General features: G+C 50.2%; 1 protein-coding gene across 3 annotated transcripts in view; it reads left to right on the forward strand.

Moving 5' to 3' along the window:
* Nucleotides 1-26,251, forward strand: part of DRD2 (dopamine receptor D2) — a 67,119-nt gene that overhangs the window by 38,921 nt on the left and 1,947 nt on the right. For 2 of the 3 annotated variants that reach the window (XM_032285509.1, XM_032285510.1), the window contains exons 2-7: nt 12,749-13,064; nt 19,169-19,278; nt 20,323-20,459; nt 22,027-22,217; nt 23,169-23,255; nt 24,739-25,066. In XM_032285509.1, coding sequence (XP_032141400.1) covers nt 12,780-13,064; nt 19,169-19,278; nt 20,323-20,459; nt 22,027-22,217; nt 23,169-23,255; nt 24,739-25,066 — 1,138 coding nt within the window. In that variant the 5' untranslated portion in view covers nt 12,749-12,779. The remainder of the gene's footprint in view (nt 1-12,748; nt 13,065-19,168; nt 19,279-20,322; nt 20,460-22,026; nt 22,218-23,168; nt 23,256-24,738; nt 25,067-26,251) is intronic. The other variant, XM_032285511.1, reaches the window with a different exon arrangement.

The following is a 26,251-nucleotide window of genomic DNA, read 5'->3' on the forward strand; positions in this document are numbered from 1 at the left end:
CACCCATCTGTTTTCTTAGGGATAGGCATCAGGGTGAGGGTTAAGGAGCAGATTACATGTTTTAAAACATTTTGTTATAGAAAATTTCCCACATATGCAAAAGTAAAAAGAATAGCATCATGAATCTCAATGTATCTATCACCCACCTTTAACCACGATCAAATTATGGCCAATTTTCTTTCATCTATGCCCCTACCCCCATGCTACTTTCATATAATTCCCAGAGAGCATGGAATTTCATCTGTAAATATTTCAGTGTATGTCTCTAAAGGATAAGGGCTCTGAAAAAATTCACCAGAATGCCATAATGTCAATAATTCTGAGTATCATAAAAAACCTACTATTTAGATTTTCAATTGTCCATAAATGTCAGGGATTTTTAAAAAATTGGTTTCTTTGAATCAGGATCCAAATAAGGCCCACATATCGCAATTGGTGAATACGGCTTTTAAGTTTCTTTTATTCTAGAGGCTCCCCCCATTCCATCTCTTTTTTTTTTTTTTTTTTTTTACAATTTATTTTTGGAAGAAACTGCGTCGTTTGTCCTATTGCATTTTCTGCAATCTGGATTTTGCTGATTGCATTCCTGCGGTGAAGTTTTACCCTTAAGTCGTCTTTGAAATCTTGACACCAAAACAATGTTTGTGTGGGAGTCCTAGAGTCCAATCTTGCCTGTTCACCCTCAACATTGCAGAAGGGCCTCCCATCGCCTTTGCCAAATGGGAAAGAAAGGTCCCTGGTGCCAGCCTGCCAGAGCGGAAGGACGAGAAACGTGGGGACAAGGGCTTCCGAGGCTTTCAGCAGTGCGATTGTGCGTCATGCTATTATTTGGACTGGGCCTTATCTCTGTTTTTATGAACAGGAATGTCTTTTAATAAAGCAGAGCAATTTTCTGCCAAATGGCCAGGATTGTTTTTCCTCCTTTTAGAGCAATAAGGTTCAGGATTTGTCTCCCAATTGACTTTCAAGAGCATATTTTCTCAATTCTTCCCCGAAATTAAAGTAAAGGTCACGGAGGCTGGTCTGAGACCCAGTCCTTCCTCCTCTCTGGGCTCTGGCTGGCTGGAGTCTGGTAGGTGAATGTGACCTTGGCTCAGGTGACCCCGTACAGCACCTGGGGCAAACCAAGCTCAACTTCCCAGCTTTTTTTCTTTGTTGGGGAAATTGAGGAGGAAGGGAAAGTGGGGGGTGGGGGGAGGAATACAGTGCCAGCCCGTGGGCTCCATTCTGAATTTAGATCTCCTGGGTAATTTCTAGAGGTTTCATTCTCCCCACTGTGTTCCCTTCTCAGGGAGGGGGCCCCAGGCCCCACCCCTCCACCTGCTTCCCACTTGCCAGTCTTCTGCCACGCACGTGAGCTGCCCCAGCGATCTGCCCCTTCCCTCACACAGTGTTGGAGCAGTGAGGATTTTTAATCAAAAGGCAGCGCATGCAGAGAACAGCACCAACACCACCCTGCTCAGCATCACTCAGCCGTTCTCCCCAACCCTCTCCCCACACTGAGTCACTCCAGCTAACAGTTAATTAATTTGTGACACTTTGACAGTTTGTGAGGAGACATTTTTACGGAGCCATCAAAATCCGCAGGGATGGGGTTGTCAGGCAGACACCCCTTCACTGCATTTCCCAGACCCTGCCTCACCTCACTGCAGACCCTGGAGGCCTGCAACGAGGTGAGGCTGGGAAGACTAGAATTCTGCCGCTGCTCGGGCCTCCGAGAGACTCCACACTGCCAGGGAAACCTGGGCAGACCCAGGGCCACCTGGCCACCTTGGGAAGAAGCAGAGAGTGGGGTTGCCTGGGACGAAAGGCCTGGAGGAGAGGAGGCCCTGGTCATGCTCAGCTGTGGTCTCCTCTGCCCCTAGACAGAGTCTCACCCTGGGGCCCTTTCCATAGCTGGGCAAGGAATTGTGCATGCTTCAGTCTCTCCCTGGGGACACCCCTGCCCCAACCTCATGCTCCATAAACAGCTGAGTCTTGGCTGCACTCAGCTCACTCACTGCGGATGGTTGGTAGTCTGGCTGGTGCTGACAGGGAGGATGGCTCCCTTGGCCTGCTGTGACTTCCCTCCCATGGGGTGGTGCCAACCTGGACACTTTGAAGCCCTGGGATCCCAGGCCTTCCAGGAGCCCAGAAACCATCTCCACCAGCTCTGTGCTTTTCTTTCCCCAGACTGCATGTTGTCTATGACCCCTTGACACCTCTCCACATCCCCACACTCACTTTCATCTGCGTGCCTCCTCTTCTTTCTCCAATGCCTAATAACGCCTTTGCACTGCAGCGATGCCCACCTGGGAAACACCCTGCATGGGCCCCAACCAGCTGGGCACCCAACCCCAGCTATCACTGTGACTGGGACCCAGAGGATCAAGGGGAGAGCTTAGAGGAGGCTATTGTTCCCCTCACAAAGGAAAGAATCTGGAAGGAGAAATGACTGCAGGGCAGAAAAAGACATAGGAACTGGCCCCTTCACACTTGAATGAGATACTATCTCCATGGACGATCTCTCAAAAATGTGTGGAGCATGTGCTATTGTCAGGCCTGTGCTGGGGAGGGGGAAGACCAGGAGAGACAAGACACATGTGAGCCTTGCACACAGTTTGGTAAGAAGAACAGACACCAAAGAAATCACTAGACAAATACTGACTTCATTGCACCTGTGCTGGGTGTCATGGAGGAGCACAAGTGTTATGAAAGCATTAAGTGAGAGGATGGGCTCTGAGCTGGAGTGGCAGGAAGGCTTCCTTGGAGAAGGGGCTGGAAAGATAGTCCTGAAGGATGAGAAGGAGGAGGAGGCCACTCAGGGTGTGCTATAATGAGCCCAGGTGGCAGGAAGGGGCTTAGAGTAAGGAATTGGGACTGAAGGAGGGTGCATGCGGCTGCCTGTGCCAGTAAGTTTATGGATTTGGTGACAGGAAGTTGAGCAAGTGTCCAAGGATAGCTTCTGTTTTTGCTGTGAGGTAGGAGGTAAGGTCAGGGACTGCCAGCCAGTTTTAACTCCAGGGAGCAGGGGACGAGGCTTGGAGCAGGTAACTCGGGTGGCCAACCGCAGGCTGGGCCACAGAGGGCCCTTGAGATTGTACCCACTCTCTGGCTCCAGCTGCATAGGGCCAGACACAGCCAGAGAGCACCCATGGAGAGATTTATCCAGGCTGTTCCATGCCATCTAAAGAAACCCAGACAGTGTTCCCTGCAGATAGCATAGCCAAGAGCTGCCACGTGGCCCTGGGCTCTGCTTCCTCACTGCCTCTGGAGACCTCCAGGTTTCAGGGACGCTCCCCTTGTCAGGGGTGGAGGGATGGCAAATGGGGGTGTTCATGTGTGGCCTCCCCCAACGTCTTCCACAGCAGCCTCTGCCACCCCCAAATTGAAGTCCAGGCCTTTCCTTGGGCTGCCACTAACAGGTATCCCCCCAGCCTGGATCTCTAGTCCAGACCTGTTCCCCAACAGCAGTGCTGAACTGTGGGTAGGGAGGGAGTCCAGGGGCTCAGGAGGGAGGACCTTCTCCCCCTAACCGGGAAAGAACAATCTGCATGTCTTCCCATAGGATTGACTGCTGGCACCGGGCCAGACCCACAGCCTCACACCCCGGGGCCAGACCCACAGCCTCATACCCTGGGGCCAGACCCACGGCCTCACACCCCGCCTCCCTGTGCATCTGGATCTGGGATGCAGGAAAAGCCATTCCCAGTGAACACAGGAGGTTGCCATCCTTCATTGCTCCAGGCTCTTCTTTGTTCCCACAGTCCTCTCCATTTCTCCTCCCACTCCTTTTCCTCCTCCCCACAGACCCTCAACACCCCAGCCCCAGCACTCCCAGGCAGCTACTGTGCCTGTCCGTCTACCCACTCCCACCCTCTGCAACCCAAGATCTGCAGTCACCTGGCCTAGGGCTTTGGGAATGAGATCTCCATTTCCTCTGCCCTCTGCTGAGGTTGCCTCCTAAGCCAGAGTACATGAGGACGTTATTCAGTAACTCTCTCCTTTTCTCTTGGGTGTAGGAAGGAATGGGCGCACCTCCTTTCCTTCCTCTTCCATTCCACTCTGCCTTTTCGAAGTTGCAAGAGATGCTAAAAGAAGGCCCAACCCCAAGTCATGGCCTGGCCTTCACATGGAGGAGCAGGGGCAGGGGCAGGTGGCATACGTCACCAGGGTCCTGGAAAGGAGCCTCTTACCCACTCACTCCCAATTCCTATCCAACTCAAGTCACTCCAATAGGCTGCTTTTGAGATGCAAATGCAAAATGCTTTCTTCTCCCCCTCTACTTTTTCATTGAAATGCTTCAAATCTCAGAAAAGAGGAAAAAATGATGTGTTTAAGACAGCAGTGTCTCACCAGCCATCAAGCCTGATAAGGAATTGTTAAATTTTAATTAGACAATTTGATTCTTTCAAGTGCCAAACTTTCAGGGAAGGCAGCACCAAGACTTTTAAGCTGAGACTGAAGCACAGGAAACACGTTGCTGGGGTTTATACTGCATGCTGGGCTTCTGTCCCCCACCTTTCCAGTTCTGTGACCCCAGATGAAATAGAAATGAGGTGTGGTAGGGGAGAGGGTGGGAGAGAGAGAAAGAGAATCAGAGAAAATCCTCTCTGTTCTCCCTGGACCTGCCAGCTTTCTTCCTGGGTCCCAGACTGTCCTAACAGAGCAACTTTTTTTTTTTTTTTTTTTGAGACAGTCTTGCTCTGTCTCCAGGCTGGAGTGCAGTGGTGCTATCTCAGCTCACTGCAATCTTTGCCTCTCAGGTTCAAGCAATCCTCCTGCTTCCCAAATAGCTGGGACTACAGGTGTATGCCACCATGCCCAGCTAATATTTTTGTATTTTTAGTGGAGACGGGGTTTCACCATGTTGGTCAGGATGGTCTCAATCTCTTGACCTCCTGATTTGTCCGCCTTGGCCTCCCAAAGTGCTGGGATTACAGGCGTGAGCCACCATGTCCAGCCAGATTGACTCTTCATCTCACTCCATCAGCCTGGGGACTAAGGGTGGCCACACCTTCTAAAAACTCCAAGAGTACTGAGAGAAAATGTCAGGTTTGGGTGTCAGCCTCGAATTGTTGAGCCTTAAACAATTCTCTTCCAATACACTTGAAAGCAGCTGTTTCTGTTTATAGGTTGGGGGGCTTGCCAGTTTCTGGGTGTGACTGCGAAAGCAGCCCCCTCCATACCACATCCACACCCCAGAAGGCCTGCCCACTCCTTGTCCCTTCCTCTTCTTCTCAGGGGCAGTAAAGTGGGTGGCCTGAGCAGGGTGGCCTGCTTGGGGCAGCCTGGGTGGGCCAGCTTAGTCCCAAGTATCTGGGCTTTTCCAGTACTTCTCAACTTGAGAGCTAGCTAATTTCCAAATTAGGGCACACACAGAAAAGAGTAGCATTCGTAAGGCACATAGGGTGAATGGCAGAGGCTGTGGAGGTTGGAAATGCCTGGCTCTACGATCCACTTGACCTGATATTTCTATGCACGTTGACGTATTCTAGATATCTTGTTGGGACATTCTGCTCTGAAGCTGCTGAAGAGAGCCACTATTACAGAAGGCTGGAGTTGGGCTAGATGTTACAGAGAACTAACATCTAACCTAACTGATAGGCAAGGGTACTGAGCACTAGAATGGATGCCCCTTGAAAGATGTTTCTGTAGATCTTTGCCCTTCTGAGTTAGGGCAGAGCAATGAGTCCTGGAGACAGATGAGGAGCAGATGTTCTTTGGCTCTTTGATGACCGGGAGCTTGCAGGCCACCACACAAATGCAATCTTATCTTACTTCTGGCTTCCACCAGGGCAGCCGAGAAAGAAAAATCTGGGAGGTCCCAGAGGGCCCATGGAACCTTGTCTGTAAGCATCTGCCTGGTGAGGGTGGGATGAGGAGCAGCAATTGCCCCCACTTTCTTGCACAGAAAGGTGCCTTAGGGGAGAGGCAGCCACCCCTTGAGTGAGACCTGGCATCTGCAGGGTTAGATCATTCATCCTCCACCCAGGAGATAGTCAAGTAGCTCAACCTGTAAGAGCTGGGAAATAACAGTGCCATACTTGTATTTTGAGTTCACTAAGTTCTTTGCGACTGTGATCTGGGGATTTTGTAAGCTTTTATGTGTGCCACAGGGGCCACCTGGGAGAAAGATGGAGAGGACATTTGAAGGGTGGTGAGCAAGTTGATCATCTTTTCATGACCCCAAATCAAAATCCAAATGCTTGTTTTGACGACAGATTTTTAAATATAATGTATGACTTTCTTGGTCTGAAAAAAATTTCACATGTAAGAATAACACACCTTGGGTTACATATTTAGCCAATCTCTTTTTTTAAAAAAGGAAGAACAAGAAATTAGGAGCATCATGGCAAATACAGGGTGCCATGTGCTGTGTGGCTTTGCATTTTCCCTCCACAAGTTCCAGAGAGGACCAAGAACTCACCTGGGTTCTTTGGAGCAGTAACCAGCCCAGCATACCTGGAGCAGCATGGGAACCTTTCTTCACTCCCCTGCCATGAACACGAGCTCCAGCCACGATGGAGAAGCTCCTCACTTGTGTATTCTCACGGGATGCCCCTTGCAACTCAACAACCTGTGCAGCCCAAAGGCAGAGGACAAAAGGCAGGGATGGGCTGGAGCTACAGCAGGAAAGCCTGGGACCAGCAGGTTTTCTCAGGCTTCTTGAGAAAATGCCGGCAAAGGAATGCTGGGAAGGCCCTGTATTTTATCCATTCTGCGATGCACATCTCCCTGCCCCCATTTAATGTCTCTGAAATCGGAATACATTTTACAACGGACAACCTCTTGGAGCTGTACTGAGGTGTGGTGGCATTTTTTTCTTTCCTAGTGGTACATAAAATAGTGGTGCATCTTCATTCCATTTTGTCTTAGAGCCTATGAGATGTGGTGATTAGTATGACAGTCATTGGCTCTAGCAGCTGGGCTGGGAGAGCTGGATCTTTGAGGCCAGCTGCCACCCCATCCCAAGGGTCACTTGGGCTTGTCCTGCAGCCAGGGCCCAGGGACGGGCTTTGTCTTTTTCTTCCTTTACTTCCTCTCAAGAAGTTGGTGATTGCATCTTGAAATCCGTCTCCCTTCATCCAGCCGCCTACTTTTCAGGATAGGTCATAAGAGGCAGTGTGCTGTCATGGGAGGAGCCCAGGAGGACCTCAGACCCTAGTGGGAGGCATTTGAACAGCACCAGTCACTTCATCTCGCCGAGCCATTGGCTTGTGGTCAGATTGCTTGTTTGATTCTTTTGCTTGGTTTGATTTTTAAAGTTGCCTTTCTCGAGGGCTTACCTGTCCGGCGCACAGCCATGCATCATCTTATTTAATACTCACAATCGTTATCTCTATTTTGCTGGTGGGAAAACTGGGCTCAGGAAAGCCAAATAGTCTGGCTAAGGCCCCAAAGTTAGTAAGTGATAGAGTTGGGACTTGAACCCAAGGTTTTTAGTCTTCAGCTCGAATGTTATGCTAGCACCTCTCATGCTAGAGTACCTCCTCTGTGGCAGTGGATTTGCTGATGTCTGAATTCCTGCTCAGCTTGATATTTATGTGGTGAGAGCCAGCCAGGCAGCCCCTGCTTGTGAGAGATGCCAGGCCCAAGTAGATAGGATACGGAAGACACTATAGAAAGCAGGGCTGACACCAGGTGTAAAAGATAGCCCTGTACCAAGGTACTAATAGGGTTTACAGGCACTTAGGCATTTGCCATGTTTTCCCTTTTTTTCTATAATGTAAATGTACTACACTTGTATTAGCAACAAAAAGCAACAAGAACAACCAATAATAAATAATAGATAAGAAAATCAAATGCATGAGGCCTTTCTCAGAACTTGGGTACAGGTACTCTCCCTCACCCTGCAGAGGTAACCAGCACTCCAGAGAATGAGTGCTCACCCTCAACCCTGACCTGCAGTGCTCACATTTGCCATCTAAATTGTGTTCATAATTTTAAATCCTACACTAGGTATGGCTCATGCCTGTAATCCCAGCACTTTGGAAGGCCAGGGCAGGAGGATTGCTTGAGGCCGGGTGTGTGAGGCCAGCCTGGGCAACCATCTCTAGCGAGACCCCATCTCTACAAAACATTTTTAAAAATTAGCCAGGCATGGTGGCACATGCCTGTAGTTCAGCTACTCAGGAGGCTGAGGTGGCAGGATCACTTGAGACCAGGAGTTGAGTCTGAGGCTGCAGTGAGCTATGATTGTGCCACTGCCCTCCAGCCTAGGTGGCAAAGTGACACTCTGTCTGTATTTTTTTAAAAAAATTAAATCCCGGCCAGGCATGGTGGCTCACACCTGAAATCCCAGCACCTTGGGAGACTGAGGCAGATGGATCACAAAGTCAAAAGATCAAGATCATCCTGGCCAACATAATGAAACCCCATCTCTACTAAAAATCCAAAAATTTAGCTGGATGTGGTGGCACGTGCCTGTAGTCCCAGCTTCTCAGGAGGCTGAGGCAGGAGGATAACTTGAACCCAAGAGGTGGAGGTTGCAATGAGCCAAGATCGTGCCACTGCACTCCAGCCTGGGTGACAGAGTGAGACTCTGTCTCAACAACAAAAAATTAAAATCCAGTTTATATCCTCCCTTCTCCCGGAAGTTCTCCACAAACATCCCAGCCATACACATGTGCATATGCTCCTGAACGTCACTGTAGTGGACACTGTGTATTGCCACCCAGATCCCTCTGCAGGACCGCAGCCCTCATCCCCAACCACTGGGAGTGTTGGCAATTGACAGTTCTCGGCAATTGCCCACTGCTGAGGAGAGATGCCTTTTTCAAAGCCACACTGTTTTCCTGGGACAACCACAAGTTATGACACCTATGAGAGGGGATTAAAGGCCCTACCCTGTTGCCCTCATTTAGGCAACTTGCAGGGCGCCCTGTGGGGTTGCCTGAGGCCTTTGTTGTGACTTCGCTTTCTGGCCTGTCCTGCTTCTTCACTTGTTTGCACATCTTGATCCTGAGAGCATCCCCTAGTATATTTCCTGCAGGCTGATTTCCTCTTCAAAGTCTGCTTCAAGAGACCTGTAACAAAATCCCACAGGCTGGGTGGATTAAACAACAGAAATTGATTTTCTTATAGTTCTGGAGGCTGGGAAGTCCCAGATCAAGGTGCCAGCAGGGCTGATTTTGCTTAAGGCCCCTCTCCGTAGCTAGCAGATGGCCGCCTTCTCACTGCATCCCCACGTGGTCTCTCCTTTGCGCACGCATCCCTGATGTCTCCTTTTATGTCCAAAGCTTCTCTTACAAGGACTCCAGTCAGATTGGGTTAGGGCCCACCCTAAGGGTCTCATTGTAACATAATCACCTCTTTAAAGGCCCTATATCCTAATACAGTTGCATTCTGAGGTACTGTGGGTTAGGTCGTCAACATATACATTTTGTGAGTTGGGGGAAGAGCATAGTGCAGACTGTAACAGTACCCAACGTGCAACACCCATGGCACCCTCGAGGTGCCTACTTTTTCATCACTTGTTAATCTGGTAGCCTATGTTAGCAGGTATCTTTCAAGTGCAAAGGAGTTTTCTTACCAGTTGCACTAACAGAGACTTTGATTCAGTTCAGCAAACGCCTGTTGAGTACGTACTGCCTGTAAACCAGTCAAGAGTTGGAAAAGAATAAGATAGTATGGTTTTTATTTGTTCATTCCAAGAATGAGAGGAGGAATGAACCAGACAGATTGTAACTCTTGCAGTGTCTACACCTCAGTGAAAAAAAGAGACCCTTAAGTGGGTGTCTCTGGCAGCACTGGGGTGTGTTACAGCTGCAGGACCTTGAGGAGGAAGAGCAATGGCTCAGGCAGGAGGACGTGGGCAGATTCTAGGGCAGGAGGATTCTAGGCAAGGCTTGCTTTGAAGGATGTATAGGGACTGGGAAAGCAGGGAGAAGGGAAGTGAAGGGAAGAGTTTTCCAAATCGCTTTCTCATTTGTAAAGTGGGGGTTCTAATTAGACAAGATCAGGCATGTTTCAGGTGGTATGGCCATAGACAAGGATAATGATTTAAAGCCACTGAGGGCCGGGCACGGTGGCTCACGCCTGTAATCCCAGCACTTTGGGAGGCTGAGGTGGGTGGATCACGAGGTCAAGAGATGGAAACCATTCTGGCCAACATGGTGAAACCCTGTCTCTACTAAAAATACAAAAATTAGCTGGGCGTGGTGGTAGGTGCCTGTAATCCCAGCTACTCCGGAGGCTGAGGCAGGAGAATTGCTTGAACCCAGGAGGTAGTGTTTGCAGTGAGCCAAGATTGCGCCACTGCACTCCAGCCCTGGTGACAGAGCACAACTTCATCTCAAAAAAAAAAAAAAAAGCCTCCGAGGGTTGTTTTGAGGGTAAATGAGACAGTATATCCAAAAAACTTAGCAAACTATCAAACCCTTTACAAGTGTATGATGTTATCATTAGCAGCAGGGAGTTGGGGGGAGGAGCAGAGAGCGATGATCAAGATGGGGGCAGTGAGTGTGCCTCACACGCCTCAGGTCCCTGACACTGCTTTGCACAGTGCTTTCTGCCCAGCAGGTCCAATAGATGCTGATTGAGTAAATGAATGTCAGAAGCAGCCCCGGGCGCCTGATCAATGCCTACATGCAGGCCTCCCGCTGTGGGCTCCAAATGGGAAGAAAGCCCATTTGGCTTTGCAGAATACAGCATCAATACGACATACGCTTCATTACCTTAGAACTGGAAGATTTGCTGTATGGTGGCATTCCATGTCACCCCACATGGAATTAGGCACTCTGCTTTCCCCCGAGGCTCCAGAGAGATGGTGGTGGGTAGGACAGGATCCATACCCTTCTGCTAAAGCTGGAAGAGTGGGTGTGTCAGACGGGGATGAGAGTGTAGAGGTTGGGCAGACCCTTTTCCACCATCCCCTCTGACCCACTGCAGGAGGTGTGCCCTGTTCATTGATTGGACATGGCACCACATTAATCCCAAATGGCATCAATTGGTGGTTTTTAATTTGGGGTAGAAAAGTACCTGGAAGTCATGGTCTTTTGTAAAGAATGCCTTGGAATGCTGATAAGTTTAATTCTATTGTGTAAAATCGAAAGACATTTGTCAGCTGAAAAGCCAACTATATTATCTGTGCATTATGTTTTAGTCAAGTTCATCAACTCCTGATGTCTCCCAAGTCTGCTCCTGAGCCCCTCTGGTCCCTTTCCTCCATGAAGATGCCATGCCAGCCTCCCAGCACCCCAGGCAGAAATCCTAGCGTCACCCTCGACTCCTTATCTCCCTGCGTGTCCCATACCCACTTTTGCCCCACAGCTATCCAAGGACCAAAGATCATGAAATCGACTTCCAGTTTAGCTCCTGATTCTGAACAGGTCTCTCCATCCTCATTCCCACTTATCTTCATTCAGATGACCACACTCTCTTACCTGAATTACAGCCACAACTCATTCCCTTCTGAGCTCTCTTCTATACCATACATCTTTCTAGAACACCAGTCCAATAGGGTCATGCCTCTGGGCCCAACCTCTCAGAAACTCTCCAGCTGACAAGACCCAATCTGGCCTATATATGTCCCTGCAATTTAGTTTTCCTCAATGTTACTGTCATTCCCCACATTTTTGGCCAAACAGAATTGTTTGAGGATCTGGGACGTGTCATATTGTATGTGTGGAACACCCCCCACAACCCTCTCATTTACCAGGCTAAGTCCTCCTTCTACCTCATCCCAGATGATACCTACTTCAGGAAATCTTTTCCTTTCCATGGGATGAGACACCCAATCCACAGGGCTCTCACTGCATGCATCCTGCCAAACCTCATCATCTCTTACCTGGACTCCTGCTACAGACTCTCAGCTGGTGTCCCACTTCCACTCTGGGCCCTCCTCTCCATTCTCCACAATGCTGTCAGAATCATCTATGTGAAAGGCAAATCTGATCCTGTGGTTCCTGCTGCCCCTAGGATCAAGTATAAACTCCTAGCCTGACTTTTAAGGCCCTCAATGATCTTGCCTATTGCAACCTCCCCAGACTCAACCCTTGCCAAGTCCCTCTGTGTCAGCTATCCTGACTCTCTTTCAGGTCCTCCACCTGCTCTCTACCTCTGTGCTTTGCATATGCAATGCACAATTTCTAGTTTCCAATGTCTAGACCTTCCACAGACTCCCGATTCTTTAACTGGCTAATTCCTACACATCCTTTAGGTGTCTGTCTGTTCAACATCACTTCCTTTAGAAAGCCTTCCCTGAATACCTGAACTAGGTTATGTATTTCTCTCCCTGTTCCATTTCCGAATCCCTGTCACCCGTAGATGTAGTTGCTTGATTAACTGGCTGTTGTTTCTTCTAGAATGTGAGCTGCAGAACCATGTATATTTTGTTCCTGTCTGTACTTCTAGAACTGTATAGAACAATGCTTAATAAATATTTATGGAATCAAGATTGAATGAATGCCCATTTCTGTCTCAATGACTGGAAGGTGGAAAGCCTAGTTAACTGAAGTGTGTGGTGCATGTGTTGTGCTTAAGAAGTGTTTGTTGAATGAACAAATGAATAATGGATCATCTCTGTTCAAGCTCATCTTATTATACTTTTAAGAAAATTGTATTGGCTCATTTGTCCTACCAGCTGTAAAAACTTGCTAACCAAGAGTGGCAGAAAGCCCAACATTTTAAGAAAATTCTTAGCTGTAAACTTTAAAATACTGAGTTGGAGAATTCTTATTATTAAGTGCCAGGAGTTGGTCTTCTCCCTGGAGACATCTGCAAGAGGCCCTCCCACTGATACCCTGTGTCCATTTTTCCTGGCCAGAACCTGGCCACCCAGTGGCTCCGCTGCCCCGATGGATCCACTGAATCTGTCCTGGTACGATGACGATCTGGAGAGGCAGAACTGGAGCCGACCCTTCAACGGGTCGGACGGGAAGGCGGACAGACCCCACTACAATTACTACGCCACTCTGCTCACCCTGCTCATCATCGTCATCGTCTTTGGCAACGTGCTGGTGTGCATGGCCGTGTCCCGCGAGAAGGCGCTGCAGACCACCACCAACTACCTGATCGTCAGCCTCGCGGTGGCCGACCTCCTTGTGGCCACACTGGTCATGCCCTGGGTTGTCTACCTGGAGGTAGGTGGGCCCTCTGCTTGCTCCAGCACTTTCTCCAGCACTGGAGCTTGGACGCTAGCCCCACATTGGCTTTTACCAATAAGTTGCCTGGTGCTTCCCCAGGTGGTTTCTTCCTTCACTCTGGGCTTACCTTTTCTCCTTATGAAATGGGTAGACCGTCTCGTTAATAATCACAACTACCATTTGTAAAGTGCTTACTAAGTGTTGGGCCTCATGCTAAGAGCTTTAAATATAGCATTTCCCTACATACTGCTCACAGCAGGTCATTATTGCCACCATTTTGCAGATGATAAACCAGGTGGTCAGAGAAGGTAAGTGACTGCTGCAGCATCACAGGCTGGCAAGTCCAAGCTGGAACCTTGGCCTCAGAGTTAGTTCCTTAGATCGCATTGGAAATAGGAGTAACTGATGAGGATCCCCAAGGAGGGCATGTGTATGCTCCCAGACCCCTGAAACCTTCGTTTCCATCTCCCTATTTCAGAAATGGGGCTGCTGCTCCATGTTCTCCATATCCCCTCTCCTGCCTGCAGCTTATCCTGGGGCCCTGTCCAGGACCTCCAGGTAGAGGCTGCCGAGGACTGTGTTGTAGCCCTTTCGTTAGGAAGAACTGCGTAGTCACTCCTTGTTCAGCCCAGCTCTGTACCTCAAAATGAGGAGTAGGCAGCATAGTCTAACCACTGTGCCTCGTGCAGACCAGTGAATACTCTTGGTAACCCTTGGAGTTCATGCTAGTCTTCTCACTTTACAAAACAGGAAACAGGCCAGGTGTGGTGGCTCACTCTTGTAATCCTAGCACTTTGAGAAGCTGAGGAGGGCCGATTACAGGGTCAGGAGTTCGAGACCAGCCTGGCCAACATAGTGAAACCTCGTCTTTACTAAAAATACAAATTTAGCTGGGTGTAGTGGTACGTGCCTGTAATTCCAGCTACTCAGGAGGCTGAGTCAGGAGAATTGCTTGAATCCAGGAGGCAGAGGTTGAAGAGAGCCAAGATGGCACCACTGCACTCCAGACTGGGGACGGAGCAAGACTCCATCCCAAAAAAAAAAAAAAAAAAGGAAACAGAGGCTTTGGAGAAGAAGTTGCCTTTCTTCACCCAGGTCACAGGGAGAAATGCTGATGGAGAAATCCCAAAGCAGGTATTCTTCCCCAGGGAGACACCTTCAGAGCAGGCAAGCAGATGTGGGAGCATCTAGGAGACATCAGTGGACACAAGCCAATCCTGCCTCTTTCTCTGCCCGGGTTTCTGGGCTGGCCTGTCCGGGGCTGAAGTAGCCTGGGAGTCTGGGTGCATGGGGAGCTGACCAGACATTTAGGAAAGTGCCAGTGCTCTGCCCACTGAACGATTACCTTCCTGTCCTGAGCAGGAAATGAATTGACCACTGCCTCTGAGGCCATCCCTGCCTGAGAGGGAAGGGGTTGTTGAAAGAAAATGTAAAAGCTTTGTAAGTTTAAACAGAGGTGACGTCTAGAGGAGGAAGCTCAGGCGAGGAGGCGCGGCTGGTGGAAAGTGAAGCACCTCCCTGCCCTGGGGCCCCCAAGGACCTCCTGCGCTTACTGTTGTTACCGTCACCTGGCCCCAGGGGAGTTCTGACCCCTCATCCCTTGGCTTCCTTTACTACAGCCAACTCAGACTGCAACTGCCAAAATGACCTGACTGGATATTAAGGAAGAATCAAAAGGAAACACAAATATAAAACAATGTAAAAATATTTAGGTGACACAGGCCAGGAGTCCAGTTGCCCCTGGATCCCTGATTATGAGGGTCCCTAGACTCTGTCCATGCCTCCTAATTCTTATGCTTGATCCTCTTCTTCTTCCCTCTTCCAAAGGAGGGTGTTAGATCTCACACCATAGGGAAAAATGGTAGAGCAAGCAACCACTCTGTGCCTCAGTTTCCTTATCTATAAAATGCAGATAATAATAGTATTGTACCTTATAGCATTGTTGAGGATCAAATGAGTTAATGTATGAAAAGTGATTAGAATGCTGCATGACTCACAGTGAGCACTGTGTAAATGTCTGCCATGACGATGATGATGAAGATAAAGATGACAATAGACATCCAGCACTGCTCCACATAGAGAGGACTCTCTCCGTCCTCTTCACCCCTCCCCATGAAATAAAGATAAAGAAGAGAGTCCTCCCCTCCCCATGAAATAAAGATAAAGAAGAGAGTCCTCCCTCTGTTCACCCCAGGCAAATAGGTACCTCCTTCCCAGAGGAAGGTATGTTCTGCCCACGGCTCTGTGCGTGACTTCTGCTGGCTTCCAGACCCCCTGTCCCTACCCAGACACTAGCGTAGGAACAAATCCATACATAGGCTTCCCAGGAATCTGTAAGGCTTTCAAACAAATTCTTTAAACATGCTTGTTCACCTTATTTTAAAGGTGAAGCTGAGTGTGTCAGGGGAGGAGGGTTCAGAAGCCATCCTCACAGGGCAGAGCTCAGACTCCCCCATAGCATCTCATCAAACTGAGCTGGACCCTGCTTAATGGATGCTATCTCAGCTATTGGTTGTCCCTAGAGAACATCCCAGGCGGCGTCTCACCCTGCCCTGATGTGCTCACAACCACACGCTGTCCCCTCTCTAAGACGTGCTTTTGTCCTCCAGGTGTTTCCCTCCTGTTCCATTTCCAGCAATGCCAAAAGGCCCCCAATAACCTGTCATGCCAGCATCTGTCTGGCTTAGGACTAGGTGTGCAGTATTATTTTGCTCAGTGTACAAAAAGCACGCTGGTTTTGGAGTGAGAGGACCAGGTTCAGCTCCCAGCTCCACTCCTTTTGATCCTGATGCCCACATGTGCCATTCCATGTAGGCCTCACAACCCTTTAGGGAGAGGCTTCCTGTGTGAGTTTATTTTCTAGATGAGAAGAGGAGATTGAGAAGGTGAACAAAGATCTCAGAGTTATTCATTCACTCAGTCGGCATTGACTGAGCACTTTGATGTCTTACCCCAATCCTTGTGCAATGGGCTGAGGCACTGGCCTACCGGGGCTGCAGAGGCTGACAAGGCCCCTGCAGGGCAGTCTGCTGCGGATGACAGTAGAGCAGTCCCCATAGGAGGAGGTCTGGGGCATGAGGTCCAGTGTGGGGGTGTCAGGGAAGACTTTCAGGGAGAAGTGATGCTTTAGGAAAAATTATCCAGGAGAGGATGGGACACACGTGCATTCTCAGCAAAGCTGCCCAGCAGGGAGAGGGAGTAGCTGGCTGGAGGTGTGGAGGAGAGGTGGTCATGTCATGTGCCTCTGAGGCTTACTGTCTGCATCCTAAGACATGAGCATCAAGTGTTTGGAACAGTGCCTGACATATGGTAATTCCTTAGTAGCAGCATAGTTATTAGGGCTTAGCTGAGCCAGCTCAGGGCCTGTACTGCAGGCCTCAGCTTTCTGTGAGCAAGAGTGTTAATGAATGATACCTGGGGTGAAGAAAAGAGCCTTGGGTTCAACTCGGGAACCTGGGGTCACTCCTTCCTCTGCTACTAAATCATCAAGTGATCTTGCTCTGTTTTCTTCTCTGACCCTCCCTAGTTTTGCCTACCCTTAAAATAATCATCTTTCCTTTTCACATTTCATGCTTACCAAGTGCTTGTCACATAATTATCTCCTCTTTGGATAAGCTAGATGGGGCCTTCCAGGGCAGCTTAGTAGAGAGCATGGGATGTGATGCTTCGGATTCCAGCTTTACTGCACACTTGGTGGATGAGCATGGCTAGGTTACACGGCCTCTCTGGGCTTCCGTTCCCTCATCTATGCAGGGGGATGAGCAAGCCCTTCTCGTAAGAGTTCTAAGACCAATACATGAGATAAAGTGCAATGCTCACAGTAAATGTCTATGGACAGTGGCTGCCAATGCATTTTCTTGAGTCTTTGAGTCAGCAGCCTTAACTACTCTCTGGGGCAGCTGACCCTGGGACCACAGAGGAAATCTCTTTGTTCTTCTGGGCTCCAGATAGTCCAGTGCAAGAAGAGGTTTAAGATGTCCATGAAGGCAGGTTCTGTGTCTGAATTGCTTACAACTGTGTCCAGGAGTCTAGGACTGAACTGGCACACCGTAAGTTGCTCAATAAGTGTTTGTAGGAAAGAAGGAGGGCAGAGAGGATGGAAAGAAAGGAGAAAGGCCCTGTTACCTCAGCCTAGATCTCCAGGGACAGAAAGTGGTTCCCAAGTGCCAGTCCTAGGAGGAGCTTCAAGATGGGATGCAAACCAGGTGGCATTCCCTGGTACCCTAGGGGTATACTCTGTTTATGCCAGGAAAGCCCTTTACATGCCCTCCTGCCTCCACCCCCAAACTGGACATCCAGCTGTCAGCTCCTGCCCACCTGGTCAGCACAGCAGCATAGGGAGCCGGGAGAGGCTCTGGGAAGACAGTGCCACATGAGAGGCTTCCTGCGTTCTGGGGCCAGCTGCTGTTTTTGCCACACAAGATGACAGCAGCTGCATTGCCCATCATTGAGCTTAAATGCCAGTGTTTGGTTGGATGCCTAGGAGCAGAAGACAGGGCAGTGATCAGAATGAGGAAGGTTATAATTAGCCCTGCTGCTGAGCTGCACAGTGACACGTAGTCTGCCCTACTCCGGGTGGTGGGAGGGGGCTTTCCCGCTCCTCTCTGCTCCTATTGGTAGAAGCCAAAGGTGCCTCTCCCTGTCCTGACTCCATCCTCAGGGAATTGGGGCTGCTCCAAGCTTCCAGAGTGCTAGGGACAGCTTGCCGTGTGAATGTGTGCCTTTGTGTGAATGGGTGGTATGGGGTAATATGTGTGTGCATGTGCGTGCATGTGTGTGTGTGTGTGTGTGTATGTGTGTGTGTGTTCCTGTGTGCATGTGTGTATGAGAAACATGCTCCTGCCAGGAGCTAGACTTCTCATTTCCCTTCCTACCAAGGACAGCTCATCACAGCAACCCCTCCCCAGCCCACTGGGGTGTTCCTGGAGCGCTAGCCCAGATCTGTCTTCTTTCATTCTCTGGGTATACGGAGCAGAAATTTCTTCTCCGTTTCATGGAGAGTCTTCCTCTTCACCGTTATTCTTAACAGATAATTTTGGGGCCCTGACTCTGCCAAGCACTGGGCTAACCACTGAAGGGCTTGCCTGGCTCACCCAGAGCCTGGGCCAGAGCAGGACCAGGAACTGAGACCATAGGCCTTGGGGAAATCGCTGCACTTTTCGGAGGCTCGGTTTCCTCATTCTCAGTTTCCTCATGGGCATTCTAAAATTTTACCTGGAATCTAATTTACAAAGGTATAGCTGAGTGATAACACAAGGAGGCCAGTGGCATTGGGAAGAGTTTATAGTGATGTGCAATATCCCTAGAAACCAGAGGCTTGGCCTGCCATGTGGGGTACAGGGGGAAGCAGCAGGCTTGGGTCAGGAGGAAGAAGCCTGGTGAGGGAAAGCCCAGGCTACAGCCCTGTTGAGGCTCCCACAGGGAACGCAAGGCAGGGCAGACTAAGCAACCTAGGGTCGGCGAGTCGCAATCATCCTGGCAGGCTTCGGGCTGTAAGTGATCTCTTGTTGTCTCTCTGGTACCTGGGATAATTTGAGACAGAGGAAATATTGGCTCTGTGCGTGTGAGTTAGAGAAACGGGGTGGCTGGCTTGCATTTCAGAGGCATCCTTCCAAGTCAGTCATTTTCTGTCTTCAGGAATTAACTAGCTCTGGGATGGGAAGTCTCTCTCTGGGTCTGTGAGGCTCCCAAGTGCCAGAATGTCAGGAACAGAGTACATAGAAAAATATAGTCACTATAGTTGTCTCTGTGATGAATGGATGCCAAGCACACAATACAGAATCTAAAAAAACACACGGGGATAAAAAAGGTTACACAGATTAAGGTTCAAAGTTGAGGCCCTCCGTATAAGCTGGCTGTCTTTCTTCTAGCACAGTAATTAGCATTAAGTGGCCTTATGTATCTGGGAGAAGACAACCCAGGGGTGAGGGCCTCAGACACCCATGGGCATCACCCCCCACCCCCATACCCCAGCTGGATACCTGCAAGACTTGCAGCTGCCTCCTGAGCCCACAGCTTCATCGGCTCCAGGAGGACCAGGCTACAGGACCTAAGCTAATCTCCCTCTCCTGCTGTCCATCCATTATGTTGCCCGTCCCCAGGTGGTGGGCGAGTGGAAATTCAGCAGGATTCACTGTGACATCTTTGTCACTCTGGACGTCATGATGTGCACGGCGAGCATCCTGAACTTGTGTGCCATCAGCATCGACAGGTGAGCCCAGCCAAGGTGGGAGAGGTGGCCCTGGCCACTCACCATTCCGGCTGCCCCAGCTCTTCTCAAAGTCAGGCTGTGTCTGGGGTCTGTGATGCTGTGCAGCTGTCTGTGTGCATATGGGTCCATGTGTTTGTGTGTATATGGGTCCATGTGTTTGTGTGTATGTTTAGCTAGGAGAGTATATGCTCCCTAAGAGAAACCATCTATGGACAGTGATGCTGCCAAGCATACTCAGACAGTGACCAGTAGAAAATGGAAAGTTTGTGATTCTGATGGAAGCCTTAGCTCTATCACATCTTACGCATGTGACCTTGGGCAGATCATGGGCATTCTCAGAGCTCCCAGTTTCATTTTCTAGAAACCTACAATGATGACACCTACCCCCTGGAGCTGAAGTATGTGGTTATGCATTTTATGTCCAGAATGGAGCACACGGCCAAGGGTCCCAGACCATGTACACCTTGCTAAGCTGTGTCCTTGGAGCCTTTTAGTAATTTGCAAAGATATGGCCCTACCTCCCTCACAGCATTCTTGGAAGATGAAATAAGTTAATGAATGAGAAGTGCTGGGTAAAGAAATGTGATGAAGGATTGTAAACAATTGCCATTGTTATTTCCTGCTAACTGGGGCTTAAACCTTGCTCTGAGGGGCCTGGCTACCAATTTATCAACAAACACTTCCCCCTTCATGGGCTCAGCACGGTGCAGTGGGTACAGTTTCAAAGCTGCAGAGATCCAGGCCATGGTCCTTCAAAGAGCCTGAAATCCAAGTGGGGCTGGTTAGAATAGTAGATTGAGCCAAGAGTAAACAATAGCTCACCAGTCATGAAGTGTTTGGGCTTTGCCAACTGTCTCGCCATGAGAGTGTGGGGACAGGCAGGAGGGGTGAGTTAGCATCTCAGGCAAGCTTCATAGACATGGGTCAACTGTTTAGCCCCAAGGAGTGAGGTTGCCTCGTGTGTGCATATTGTGGAGTGAGGGTCCCTATGCCTGACCTCAGGGGATTCAGGTTCCCCAGATTCAGGGTCCCCCGCCCTTGCAGGTACACAGCTGTGGCCATGCCCATGCTGTACAATACGCGCTACAGCTCCAAGCGCCGGGTCACCGTCATGATCGCCATCGTCTGGGTCCTGTCCTTCACCATCTCCTGCCCACTCCTCTTCGGACTCAACAACACAGGTACATCCTGCTTTTATTTGTCTGAGACTCAGCTGACCCTGGGCCCCCGCTCCCTTGAGGGACCCTGAGGGAGCTGCGTCCCTGGCACAGATCCAGGTCGAGGCCCAATAGGGACCTATCGCCATCCTGGACTGAGACCAGGCTGCGTGTCCTGGGCCAAGCCCAACTCAAGAGTTGTTCTAGGTTGACAGGAAACGGTGGCCTGGGATAGGATGGAATGGGATGAGGATTGGGGATAATGGTTCAGGGGGATGTCTGGCAATTTTCAACTTTGGTTATTAAGTTGAGACAAGACATGCTTCACAAACTGTGTGTGTGTGTATGTGCACATGCACATGGGATGGGGGAGGCTCCTGCACTTCCGTCCACCCGTGACAATGGTGTTTTTGTAATGAAGCTGCAGCTTTCAGGGCCCACTAAACCCAGGCCAGGCCCAAGCCACCTGGAGCAGGAAAGCTAGAAATGAGTAGAAGGCGAGCTGACCACATGCCCATTTCTGTGGAAGGCAGAGTCAGGAGTGTCTCAGACAGAGGGAACACAAAGCCCCCACCAGCGTGGAACTTCTGCTGATCAGAGAGACAAGAGCAATTGCAAGTATGCACCTCTAGAGATCATAACAACGCAGGATACAGTGAAGCCTTGAAAATGTGTGGTACAACATCTACCATAAGCATCGCAAGAATTCTAAGTGGGAATAGCGCTTAGATTCCCACTCAGATTAATGTGAGAAGGCCCTGAGATAGAGGACAGGCATCTGGTAGACCTGGAAGGGCATGCAAACGTATGAAACACATAGGAACAAAGTGAGTTCAACAAACAGAGCCAAGTTATCTTGCTGCAAAAATTAAAATGTGGCAGACCTCTCCCAGTACACAGGTCAGATTAAAATGATGGTTTACTCTTTTAAAAGTTTTCTTGTGTCATTCCTTCTGGATACTCCAGCTTCAATTGTTATGCCTAGACATGGCAAAACTAATGAGCAAGTAACGAGGGAATACTAATGAAAAGACCTGGGAGTAGCCCACCATCATAGCTTAGCTTTTTGCTGATAATCATGTTTTTAATGCTTTGGTTTCTGCTGTGCGTTTATGTATATCTAAGATGACCAAGGCCAGGCGTGGTGGTTCACGCCTATAATCCCAGCACTTTGGGAGGCTGAGGCGGGTGGATCCCCTGAGGTCAGGAGTTCAAGACCAGCCTGGTCAACATGGAGAAACTCCGTTTCTTCTAAAAATACAAAATTAACCAGGCATGGTGGCACGCATCTGTAATCTCAGCTACTTGGGAGGCTGAGGCAGGAGAATCACTTGAACCTGGGAGGCGGAGTTTGTGGTGAGCTGAGATCGTGCCATTGCACTCCAGCCTGGGCCACAAGAGTGACACTCCATCTCAAAAAAAAAAAAAAAAAAAAAAAAAGAAGCTGACCAGGAAGCCTTAAACATCGAGTAGCATTAATATTATCTGTAAAATCGCTACTCGTTCCTAGAAGGGCATAAATGTGCTCTCGTGGAATTGTGGTCCAGTGGGCCCGCTGACTTCCTGCCCACCCGGGCTCTCCCTCCCGCAGACCAGAATGAGTGCATCATCGCCAACCCCGCCTTTGTGGTCTACTCCTCCATCGTCTCCTTCTACGTGCCCTTCATCGTCACCCTGCTGGTCTACATCAAGATCTACATTGTCCTCCGCAGACGCCGCAAGCGAGTCAACACCAAGCGCAGCAGCCGAGCTTTCAGGGCCCACCTGAGGGCCCCACTAAAGGTCTCAAGACCCCTCCCCCTGCTCCAAGTGTCCCCACCTAACCATTACCAAGAGGGCTCATCCTGTGCTCGGGTGGGAACTTGGGATGCCTCAACAAGGGTTAGGTCCAGGCTAAAAGAGCTCCCAGTAGATGGGCAAGGGCTGATCGTGAAGGCGTGGACCTTAGTGGAACGACCTGAGTCTCCAGGAGAGGGAGGCGGGGTCCATGGCGCTCAACAACAGGGAGAAGTCTTTGCTTGGAGATCTTTGCGGCTGAAGGTGGCAACTCTTGCTTGGTGCCCGCCTGGGCTCCTCTCTTCCTCTCTTCTGGTTTCCCTGTCTCCCTTTAGCTCCCTCTGACTCCTCCATCCTCTTTCATTTACCTTCCGTACTGTCTGTCCTCTCTTCCAGGCACACATCCCTCCTCCTGACTTCTTCTGCACTACGTCTTTCCTTTGTTCCTCTTTCGTTTTCCCCTGATCTTGTGAATCCTCCCCTTCACTCAGTCCTTCCTGAGGAAGACAGTGTGTGGGTATGGAAGGAACAAGAGCTCTTGGGTTAGACATATCAGGTTCAGATCTTGTCCCTGCCACTTTTTTCGCTGAGTGAACTTAGGCAAGTTGCTTAACTTCTCTGAGCCTGTCTTCTCATCTGTTAAATGGGAATCAAAATACCAGCCTCACAGGGTGGTCTTGAGGATTCCATGTGAGAAGGGATGTGAGTGTGCCTAAAACAGTGCCAGGCCCTTAGCAGGTGCCCCTTAAAAATCAGGGTCCTGTGTCCCTCATCCTACCCACTACTTCTTGTCTCATTCCAGCCTTCCCCCTTACCCCAGCTGCCTCCTCTGGCCCCCACCCTCCTGATCTCTGAGCCCTTCTGCCCAGTCTGAGTTCCATGGACTGCTGCACTTTGGGTTTCTGCCTCCTCCATCCCCACCACCTTGTGTGACCCATGTGCTGGCTCACTCCACAGGGCAACTGCACTCACCCTGAGGACATGAAACTCTGCACCGTTATCATGAAGTCTAATGGGAGTTTCCCAGTGAACAGGCGGAGAGTGGTAAGTGCTCAGGCCAGGGACCCAGAGCCAGGTCTTTCTGCCCACTGGCCATGGTTCTGAGACCTCAGAAGCTGGCCAGTGGGAGAAGCACCCCCAGAAACCCCCACATTGTCTCAGCTGAGGACAGACTCACGATGCACACCTCTAAACAGGCATGGAGTGAGACACCTCGATTCTGCAAGGCATGGATGTGTACGAGAAAATGGTTGGCCGTACCAACAAAATAAAAATGCTAATAATGGCTATTCCCATTTCTCAAACATCTACCATATCCCTATTATCTCATCAAATCCTCACCACGACCCTGGGAGGTAAGTCTTTTTGATCGAACCGATCTTCAGTTTACAGAAGAGGAAACAGGCTCAGAGAGATTAGGCGACTCACCCAAGTCTCAAGGGTTGGTGACACTCAGCCCAGACCTTAGACTTTGAACTCCACACCTGTGTTCTTTCCACTGACATGAGCTGCTTTATGGACAGGCAGGTTCGGGTGAAGGACAGAGCAGAGCAGCTGTGGGGCCTGATGGTAGAGCACTCTGTGTCCATAGAGCCTTCAGGTTAAGAAGCCCAGCAGACCCCAGCCTCTGCCAGGTGGTAGCTATACCAGGATGGAAGCAGCAGGCGTTTCATCCCCCGGGGGGATGGAGAACAGGGCCAGAGAACCCTCAGAGGGCCACTTACAAAAGCCAGGTCAGGCATCCTGCCTTCATCTGCACTGCAAGGGCAGGACTCTAAGAAGCTGTTTATGCTGCAGGTGCCAAAACAGAGACTCGGAGTCAGGGCCAAGGCAGCAACCCAGTTATGCCACCTGGGGACATAGCGAGGCTGCACTTCAGAAGTTCAGACTAATACCTCCAAGGCCTCAAACAGGAGAACCTACAGACGAACCCAGGAAGCCATGAGTGGATTCATGCCAGGGCCCTCTAGGTCACCCCAGCAGGGACGATGTGGGGCCTCAGGGGCCAGCCCTTTGGGACCTGGATCAGTCTATCCAGGAGAATGTGGAGGCCATGTGTGTATGCAGGTGCAGATGTCCATGAAGCAGGAGCACTGGGCCCCTTGTTTGATCCTGGTAGGGAGAACAGGGGTGGGTGCCCTCTTTGCAGTCTGAACATGAGTTTCTGGAGGTAGGGCGGAACATCATCAGCTCTTTACCCCAGCAGCGACTGTGGCACCTGGCACTTTGCTGACAGTAAGTGTTGCTCAGGCCATGAGAGACAAGTCCCTGGTACTTAGTCCCGGCAGAACAGAGGTGGGGTATTGAGGCTGCATGACGATTGCCATGGGGAACAGGACGGGCAATTCTGCAGGGCCTGCCATGGGTCCTGGGCCCCATGTCTCAGTGACATTCTTGCCTCGCTTGCAGGGTGACCCTGTGGTGTTTGCAGGAGTCTTCAGAGGGGAAAGGGAGGGACCAGTGAGATGGGTGGCTGATGCCTGGGAACTGGCCTGGCTTTACCCAGAGCCCTCTGCCTCTGGTGCAGGAAGCTGCCCGGCGAGCCCAGGAGCTGGAGATGGAGATGCTCTCTAGCACCAGCCCACCCGAGAGGACCCGCTACAGCCCCATCCCGCCCAGCCACCACCAGCTGACTCTCCCCGACCCGTCCCACCACGGTCTCCACAGCACTACTGACAGCCCCGCCAAACCAGAGAAGAACGGGCATGCCAGAAACCACCCCAGGATTGCCAAGTTCTTTGAGATCCAGACCATGCCAAATGGCAAAACCCGGACCTCCCTCAAGACCATAAGCCGTAGGAAGCTCTCCCAGCAGAAGGAGAAGAAAGCCACTCAGATGCTCGCCATTGTTCTCGGTGAGTCGGCCCTGGCTCCTCGGTCTGTGAAAGATCCCATTCCTTACCACATCCTTCCTAACTGTGGCTGCAGGGTCACGGGGCTAGCATTTCCTCAGGCACAGGCCCAGCTCATTGATGTACAGACAGCTCTATTAGGTAGATTCTGTAACTGCGCTCACTTTACAGATGGCAAACGGAGGTTTAGAGTGGTCATATAACCTGACCAAGAGGACCCATGGTTTGAACTCAGGCAGTCTGACTACAGAGTCTGGGAACTTGACCAGTCTATTATGCTGCCACCAGAACCTCATGTGCCTGTGTGTCCAGGAAAGTCACTTTCTCTTTCCAGTCTCCCCATCTGTAGGGTAGCTTACTTCTCAGGGTTGTTGTGACAATCAGTTGGTGAAAGCATTTTCTAAACTGCAAAGCACTCTGCATATGTGAGTGTCATCATTATGTTTTTATTACTATTGCTCTTGTTGAGGAACTGGGAAATTCAGTCCACTTGCACTCAAGTAAGACTCCATGGGACCAGGGCTGTGAAAAATAAAAGGGATGTTGAGGGGTGGTCCCCAATCTAAATGAAAAGTGGCCCTGTCCACAATAGAAGTCCATGTAGTAAAAAGGGCAGACTAATATGGGTGGCTGGGAGAAGGAGGGACACCTGTGACTCTGTCTTCCAGGTAGCACCTGAATCCCCTTTGACTGCCCGGTGATCCTGGAGCATGAGCGGGGCAGCTGTTACCTCCCTTGTTTTATGAATGAGAGCACTTGGTCCCATGGGACCACTCATCATCATGGGACTGGGATGTGGTAGCCTAGGATTGGAGCCAGGCAGTCCATAGGGGCTTGGTTCTGTGGCCCTACTCTTCCCAGACACCACTCAGCCTCCAAGATGCCTACGTGGAACGTAGGGCATTCCATGTACACACTGCTTCCAGGCTGAATGTCACTCCTGCACAAGAGGTCCTGGAAAAAGTGCAGCTGAGTTAGGTGAGCAGAGCAGGTAGGTGGGCAGCCTGGGTGAGAAGGCATGGTTCAAGGCAGGGACTAGCAAGGGTGTACCCGCCAAGGCTGAGGAAATTGAGGGAAGGCTGGAGCAAGAGCCTGGCCATGTGGGGACCTGGATAGACTGGAGTTCAGCTTTCAGCTTTGCTGCTCAAGAATCAGTGGCCTTGGGTATATTCCAGAGCCGCTATGAGC

This window comes from Sapajus apella, unplaced genomic scaffold (assembly GCF_009761245.1).
Source record: "Sapajus apella isolate SASKATOON/1434 unplaced genomic scaffold, GSC_monkey_1.0 scaffold16, whole genome shotgun sequence".
NCBI classification, from domain to species: Eukaryota; Metazoa; Chordata; class Mammalia; order Primates; family Cebidae; genus Sapajus; species Sapajus apella.